General features: G+C 38.3%; 1 protein-coding gene across 2 annotated transcripts in view; it reads right to left on the reverse strand.

Moving 5' to 3' along the window:
- Positions 1-6,493: 6,493 nt before the first annotated feature.
- The window catches only part of gata6 (GATA binding protein 6), an 11,285-nt gene continuing 8,704 nt past the window's right edge, over positions 6,494-9,074 (reverse strand). For both annotated transcript variants that reach the window (XM_015034399.1, XM_015034404.1), the window contains exon 7: positions 6,494-8,761. In XM_015034399.1, the coding sequence (XP_014889885.1) occupies positions 8,600-8,761 (162 nt within the window). In that variant the 3' untranslated portion in view covers positions 6,494-8,599. The remainder of the gene's footprint in view (positions 8,762-9,074) is intronic.

Below are 9,074 nucleotides of genomic sequence, written 5' to 3' on the forward strand. Positions count from 1 at the left end.
CACGAGAGCACTGAACTTAATTCAACACGCCTTGGACACAAGGCTGGCGGGAGAGGAGGGATAGCTGTAACCTTGCACTGAACTCCCGAAGAATCCCAGCGTACTTCTCGGATCATGACAGCAGCAAATACTTACACAAGCTGGATGATTTGCGGCCCGAGTTTCAAAGCCTGCACTCCTCTTTAAAACTGGGCTTTGTAGTGAAGTAACCCTTCTATTAGTTAGTAACCGTGCTCTAACCCAGCAAAACTGCTGCTACATTGTGTTAAAAGGGGAAGTCATTTGAAATTCAAATAGAGTCACTTGTTGTTACATGCATTACACACTTTGTTCCTGCAAATGCTTACTGTCGTGGTACAGGTATAATGTCCGTCTAGGCAGGAAAACCGGATCCGTTTAGATCTTAGAGTATTATGATGGGTGAGGAACATACACTGCTTCTTCATAAACAACAGGACAAAACAAATATCTGTCAGCTCTGTCTTGTTGGAAACACAACATATAGCACATTGTAAAATGATTCATAGTTCTGTGAAATTTATTAGGATTGCCTATATCTGAAGCACAATCAAAAATATGCTTGGTTTTCAAAATGGTTTACCAATTTAATCTATGTATACATGATGTTCTGTTCCTTTCTCTAACACCTCTAAATAAAGCCCAGAGCAACCAGTTGACCAATTGGTAATCAGCATTCACTTGTGTGAAATTTTATCTTATTATAAATCCACCTGCTCTGTGAAGGCCTCATGGGTTTACTCGGGAACATTAGTGAACAAACAGTCTCATAAAGAATAAGTCAAGTTTATTTGTATAGCACATCTCAACAACAAGGCAGTTCAATGTTTTTTCACATGACAAAAACATAACACAATTAACAAACAAACAAACAAAAACATATTAAAAAATCAAGCTCCTCTGCCTCCTGTGGTACTGTCATTTGCAAAAATACACCACTCGGTCAAAACCGACCAATCAAAGCCAAGAGATGCTCTTCCTGCTTTTGATTGGCTGTTCCTGACTGAGTGGTGTATTTCTACAAATGACAGTAGAACAACAGTGACAATACTGGAAGAACACCTGCTACAGACAAGCTTACAATTGAATGGGACAGCAATCCTGAACATGCACACAGACCTACAATCAAACGGTTTAATCAGTGTGTTTCCATGAGTTAAAACGATTTCAAGTCCAGACCTAAATTTTAAACTTTATGTTCACAAACGCTCTGCATCCAGTCTGCCAAAGCTAGTGGTATTCACAAAAGCTGGACAAAAATTTCAGTTTTTAGATGTGATAAAGATTTGATAAAGACTTTCCTCAAACCACTCGCAGCTGTCACTGTAGGTGGTTGATTCAGGGGTGTACATACAAACTAAATACATCTTTTTTTTCTTTTCATTATTTGTAAAAGGGCTTAGCTTCATGTTTCATTTTCCCTTCACTTCACAGTTATGCTGCACTTTGTGTTGTGTTGCCACATCAAATCCAAGTGTCATAAGTTCATGCTTTTGGCTGTAATGTACAAAATAAGAAAAGATTTAGGGTTCATGAATACTTTTGTTTATCATGACAAAACATTGTACAAAGGATAAAAATATGAAGATTAACTCCGAAGGACAGAAGACGAGGTTGAGAAAAACAAATACGATTTTTTTTTCCCAACCATCATCTTTGACCACTCATGAGAATCTGTGTTTGGATTTACTTAGCCTTGAAACTAAAGCCATGGCACCAAAGCAATAGAAAGCCCTTTACTCTCTCTGCTGAATTAACAGTTTACAGAAGTAACTGTGGGGTTTTTTTCACACTTCAAGCCTTTTGTTGTGTGTGAATAAATGCAAGTGTGGCACTGAACTGAACTTCCCAGAAACCTGCACCTTTTTAGGAGGAACAACAGCTTGAACAAACACAAAATGTGCACATTTCTTTTTCTCTTGGCAGACTGATCCAAGCATATTTTATTTGCTTTGCATGTTTGCATATGAGACTAGAGTTTTAACTGTACCTGCAGCACAAAATACAAATATTTTTGTTTTTTTTTTTTTTTTTTTTTTTGAGTTAAGACATGGTTTTAAGGTATGGCATGGGATGGTAAGACATTACCATTAAAATTTATTTAAATTTTTCTAATTGAATGAATTCCACAGCTTGACCTGTTTTTCAAATGTCTGATCAATAACCAGAATGTCACACATGCGAATTATATGCTGTAATTTGGTGCTGTGTTGGTCAGTAATCTGGTAAAATAGCTATTCTTCCACAATAAATGCTGCTGCGTATCCTTATGAATAAGTCAAGTGGAAACAAATGATGAAGTGAGAGGCCTGAAATGAAGTAAGTGCACAGGACCTAAGAAGACTGAAATGTAAAGATTTTGGGAGAAAAAAATAATACTTGACATTGGATCTAAAAGATGCATCATTCTTCAGTTGATACATTAAAGATTTCAGCAATTTGGCTCTTTGGGAATTACTTTGTTGGTGCCAAAATACTATTTTATCTCTATTAATTAAACTGTGTTATTGTTGCTGTTCTGATAACAGTGACAAAAGGTCTGATTTAAAGTTGTGTTTTGCTGGTTCATCCTCCAGTTTATAAGCCTTTTTATACCTAAATGTTTCAGGACTCAGGGTTACATAGCTTACAAAACTAACAAAAAAAAAACAAAAACAAAAAACATAATTTTAAATATTTAATGGACACTGAAATAAACAAAGAAAAGGAGCAAAAATATGGTCAAGACCGCTTAAGAAAAAAATAAAGTTTGGATTATTTAAAAGAAAAACACTGCATGGGATCTTCAGCAGTCATATTAAGAATATGAAAAAAAAAGTTTTAAAGTACTTTTTTTTTTTTTTTTCCAAAAATATATAGTGCTTTGCAAGAGGGTCCGTGTCACCATCTTTCACATGGCACATGTTCTACTGGACTTGTAAAAAATGGGACTTCCTATGGCATTTATTAAATAATGACTTTATTCTTGCATTTCTTTTACAAAAGGGCCAGATTTTATGACTGTACATCCAACTTGAAGTTATCCTGTCCACAGCTTGCTCCACCAGAGCTGTGGAATTGTGCAGCTCTTCCAGAGTTACCATCAGATCTGTGAGATCTTTAAAGCGTAGGATATTGTTTTGTAGCTTAACTGCTTCAGACTTCTCCACAAGTGTCTCGCTGACCTGTCTGCTGTGCTCCTTGGTCTCCATGATGTGTTTTGTTCAAAACTGTTTTCAAGGAAACATCTGAAAGCCTTCACAGAGCAGCTGGATTTAATCCAGCTCTGGATTGGTTTACACAGAGCTAGATTCTATTTTGTAATTAAGCAGAATCTAATAATTGGTTGCAATGGATTTTATGTATAGATGCCAGGGCATTTTAATAAGCAAGCATCTTGGATTTTTATTTGTAAAATTCTTTATCTTTCTATTTTGGTTAATCAGATAAATATCTTTGCACTATACCTATTTCTCTAATTATCCAAAAAGATCAATCACCCCCTAACTACCAAATAAAAAAATTTGAATTATACCACCCTACCTTCTCACACAACCCTGATGTCCAGCTACAAACAATCTGCTGTGTCACATTTGTGTACAATAACTTGACAAGAAGAGTTACTCAGTTACTTTCTGGATAAAAGACTTTGTCAAGGTTACGTATATGTGCATACTGTGTATACATATATTTATATATGTACCAATTTCACAGCCTCCCCAAAGCTGCTGCATAACTGCTCTGAAATGAAATCTGAATCTTCCTATCCGAGGATTCAGTAACACCTGCTACTCCTACATGATGTCTGACAACTTCCTTTTATTTCTTGCAACTCAGCTGCACTCACAAACACACATGCACACAAAGACAATTTGGTTATTCACTACACTTGTTTTACCCGAGGTCTCATGATCAATGTGAGTTTGAGTCTTTGAAGGCAGTGTCATTCCCTCCCCAGCACCAAGCCCTCTCTGAACAAACTCCCATCTTTCCGTAAGCTGCACAACTGACTATACATAGCCGTATTATGTAACCCCTGCATTTATGTGGAGTCACCTTTTACTGTCATTTGGTTTTTAAGCAGCAGAGTAAGTTTATTTTTATAGACAGTTTCTCAGAGTTGTTTTTTATGGTTTTGAGCTGAACCTTTGCTTTGGGTGTATCAAACGGACGGAAGAGTTTAGGACGCAGCGGAGGGAGGAGCTTCTGCGTCTCTCTCCAGTTCTTGTTTGCTAACTGAGAGGACAAACAACTCCGTGGAGCTCAACGGCCAGGGCTAGCTTTCTAAGAATTTGTCAAAGATAATAAATCATACGTTATTAATAATAACAACAGTAAAAGTCATCCGATGTTTCCAGTCACAAGCGTGTTTCATAGAAATCCAGAATGGTGGAAAACCATCCCAGATGTAAGTGTTTTCTATCCCCGAATGTGCCACTGTGTCTGTCGAGGAAACCCAAAAGGGCTGAGTCAGAGATCCCATCTCTTCCGGAGGCAGGCCTGGCAGAGCTCTCGTTTGAAAGGCAGCATGGAAAGATCAGCGGGCATCTCCTGAGGGAGCCACCGCAATGCACTGCGGTGCAGCCCCTTTGGCCAAAACAGCCCTGGGGCCTGTTGTCTGCTGCTGAGCCAGGCTGGGTTGTTTACTTTGGGAAGGACTTTCAACCCTGCACAGCCATGAAGTCTGAGTATCCAACGTCTGTTTCAACTGTTCCTATCTGTTTCCCTAGCTTCCCAGCTTTTGATCACAATTCCCTCCCTTTGCACCAAAGATCCAATTCGCCTTCATCCCTTCCCAACGTTCTCACAGAATAAATGTGACCCTCGGCTCGGTCCAGAACACAGGGAGGATTCCACTCTCCTGCTGTGTTTATATCCGCCCCCCCCATCTCCCTTATAGCACCGTGGATACCAGTCAGGCAGTGCCAAGGTAAAACTACCTCATAAATTCACGGACCTATAAATATTTGCTGGTGTTTTGAGTACAACACTCGCTCCAATTTACATATCTAGGGGTGGTTTTCTAATTTATCTGCGTGGAAACTAAATGACTTACTGGTGGTCTCCCTTGTCTCAGCTGGATTCGTCACAACAACGATAAACAAATTAAAACAAATGTTTCCCATTAGCACGTTCAGTCAGACGCAAATGCTAAAGGAAAACCATATGAAGGATAATTTCTTGTCAAAATCATAACAGTCGGCTGTCAAAAGGCAGCAAATGAAGCTCCACGCTTTGCAGACTGTGGTGCAGTAAAGAGCATTCCTCCACACTCAATAAACTCTGTTAGATCAATGTGTCAAAGAGCAGGCTGATAACGCTAAGCCTGGAAATAAATCTTAACCATGGCTAAAATCTTTTCATGTGGTATTACTCACAGGCCATATTCTCTTAAGTACAGTAAACATTGTGATGGGTACTTTGAGCTGCTGGTTCAAGAGGACACTGAAAAGTGGTTTGTGCCTTAAAGAGATAGCTTGGGTTTTGTCAAAAGGTTGTAAGCACTCAATATCTTACCCATGGTTGATGACTCTTTTTGTGTCTTTGATTCGTATGAATCTAGATTACCAGCTTGTCAGTTCTCCGGTGACGTCCCCAGGACAGCACAGCCTGTACACCAGCATGGTAGCTGGTCCCAAAGGCTAAAGCTAATGGCTATTCCACCAACTCACACTGTCTTGAGCAAAACATCGTAGCAGTTTATGCTAATAGTATTTATTTATTTATTTTAGTCATAAGTTGTCACATTTATTTGAATGGTTATTTACAGAGAAGTTTGTCACTAGTTACACAGAAAGTAGAAATTGGAAAGATCATTTGTGTGCCAGCAATGATCTTCCTGGGTGAAACACATAAGAATGATATACATGTAGGAAAAGAAATTCAGAACTATGGGAAGTTTAACCTTTATATAAGACATTTAATCTTACAAACACATTTTAATCTAAGTAATGTTTCACATAGGAAGATCACAGGTGCTCCACTTCCTCCGACCTTCATTTTCTGTACAAATAGTCATACTTCTGTGTAAATTAGGGCAAATGTAACAACAGTTTAAAGGGCTTTTAAACAGAGGTTGCATGAGTTGCACCAAGGTTTTTGAAGTTGGAGTTGTATGACCGCAGAAGTCCACTCTGGTCTTGACCCCTTATGGACGAGGTTCTAGTCATGTGTCTTGCATGACAAGCTAGCTCTAAACAGACGGAGGCTAAAACTATGTGAAAGAAGGAAGGGAACGGTCCGAGTGTAACAAATGGAATATTGGAGGCCAGGGAAACTGAGCAAAACAGAGACAGGGAACTCAATGTAAAAAAAAAAAAAAAATGCACTTGGAAAAAGTTACAAACTGTCAATTTTTTAAAAAGTAAATAATTTTAACTGTAGCTAAGATATTGACTACTTTTAACATTTTAACAAATCCCAACGTCAAAACCCCCAAAGAAAACTCTGGGGTGAAAGGGTTTTCAGTAGGAATAAAGTCTTTTTTTATATATATTAAATATACAACAAGAAGTGAAATGAGGAACAAAAACTCAATTTTTATGTTTTTGGCTAGAGATAATTTTTTACAACTAGATTTATCAACAAAAAAAAAAAATTCTGTCCTTCCATTAGTTAATCTTAAAAAGATTTAATAAGTTAAAGCTTTCGTCCGTCAAAACAGAAACAGGGAGTGAAAGCATGGACATGGGTGAGTCATAAGGAATGCCTGAATGTCCAACACCACGGCTCCCTCCATAAATTCCCATCTCTGACGCGTTGCCCTTAAAATAGTGTGCTTCTTTTCAAACAAACACTAAATTTACTTGCTTCATCAGAACAATTTATTGGACTGGATTTAAATATAATAATTTCTCATGATGTTCCAGAAAAAAAATAAAACATGAAACGTAAAAGCGAGCCTGGTACTCAAAGAAATAAATATGTTCAGGGGAGGGAATGATAAGATCTCTGCAAGAATGGAACAAGTTCTGGAAAGGGGCGAAGCTTACATTAAACTCAGGAGACGGCCTCCAGGATTCAGTCTCTTTAGAATTAATTGAATTAGTTTTTTTTTTTTTTTTTTTTTTTTTCTTTAGCAAGAATAGTCACAAACAATGACAAAGATCCAAAAAAACTTCTCAGGCTGTCAATTCTTTTCGGGAAGCAGAAATGTGATCGCAGCAGAGCCGGTCCAAGGCCGTTCCAAGACACAGGGGAGCGGCTCTGAACAGAAGTTGATATTTCAGCTACCATGTCATAGCAATTAGATATTAGACATAACCTTTGCTATGTAACATCTGCAGTCCAGGTGATTGTTTTTTTGTATGAAGGTGGAGGGCAAACAATACAATTTACTCAGGAAAAAAATAAAAAAATCTGGCTACATTCAGTTGCATAAAACACTTGAAACATTACAAATTTGCACAAATAGCACTAATGCATGGCTTTTGAACTCCCAGCAGCCTCCTGTTGGTTGTGGAGCCCTCTGCAGGGGTTTCTCTTGCTTATGCCTTGGGCTGACTCTGGATCCCAGCCATTTTGTTTCTTAAAAATAAATCACAGGATCTTCTATTGGCTCATTTTAAATTCACTATAATAATTATTCATGAAGAAGTTCAGTGACTGCGCTCTCTACATTTTTTTTTTTCTAATTTTGTGCTGAAAATGAGGAAACAGCAGAGAATTGCAAAACGTGTAAATTTTATGCTGAGTCAGGTAGTGCAGCCATTTAGTTATGCCGGCTGAGCTTTGTTCAAACACAACATCCAATTGCATGCAAACATCTTTTAAGAACAGTACCTTCCTCCTCTCTGTAGCTGACAACATTCTAATACATAAAACAAGAAGGAATCGATAATTTGTATGTTTTGAAGAAAATTATTAAAGAAAAAAAAAAACACTGACATTTATACCCTGTTTTAACCAAACTACTTTCAACATAAGCAGTAAGAGCTTTCAATGGAAAACGTGCAGGTCCAACAAACACTTAAAAAAAATTAAAAAAAAGACATCAGAATGGTTTAACATCTGCTCTATATTGATATCTTTATTAACAATCATAGCCACGTTCTCAACAATTGGAGATTTATAAATATATATAGATATATATATATTTTTTTATTATTATTTTGATTCATCAAAGTCATCTCAGCACTTATGGCATGATTCCAGTTGTGGGGAGAAAAAAGAAGAACAATCTAAATGTCCTCAGTGCCTCATCAAGCACTCGTGTCCAATCAGCAGTGTTTTCTGTAGAGAGGAAATCCGTTATGTACACGATGGCTTTCTTTGAAGAACCCCTGGCGGGAGAGATCAGAGTGAACAACAGGCTTAAAACCATCCTGCGCAGGCCGCCTGACTGATTGTCCGGCCTGACATTTCCACTGACTGCAAGACGCCAGCACCAATCCCGGATATTCCACACACAGATCAAGGCTTAAGCCGTGACTGACGCTCGTCTCTCCATCGTTTTCCCCTCATGTCGGACTCTTCTTGCTGGGGCCGAAGGGTGGTGGTAGGGAGCAAACACCGTCCTCCAGGTATATCCACGCCGCAGCGTCCAGAAAGAACGGGGTAGAGGTCAGGGATTTCTGTCCACACACACAAAACCTTTGAGTGTTTAGGCTAAAGCTATGGGGCACCAGGGTTCCCCCCTCACTGAAGCTACATCTGACGACTGGGTCAGGCCCACGCTGGTGTACAGGCTGTCCTGTCCAGGGTATTTCACCGCAGAGCCCGAGCCGGCTCCCTCCCCAGAGGCCGGCAGCACGGACGAGCTGACCTGCAACAGCAGCGAACGTAATGTCAGCTGGGAACGTTATTCAAAATGTATAGCACTAATTTCGAGAGAGATAAGTATAGGTCAGAGATACAGTCGACTTCTGCTGATAAACACTTTACAGGCTGGATCCAACAAACTTTGCTTACAAAACAGTTCAAGTGTAAACATCTCAAATCTACTTAATGTAAAAAGAACTTTATCATTATCCAGAGTAGGTTTTTATATATATATATATATATATATATATATATATATATATATATATATATATATATATATATATATATATATATATATATATATATATATATAT

Source organism: Poecilia latipinna, unplaced genomic scaffold (genome assembly GCF_001443285.1).
Source record: "Poecilia latipinna isolate Pla-1442-1.1 unplaced genomic scaffold, P_latipinna-1.0 Scaffold18, whole genome shotgun sequence".
In the NCBI taxonomy this organism is placed as follows: domain Eukaryota; kingdom Metazoa; phylum Chordata; class Actinopteri; order Cyprinodontiformes; family Poeciliidae; genus Poecilia; species Poecilia latipinna.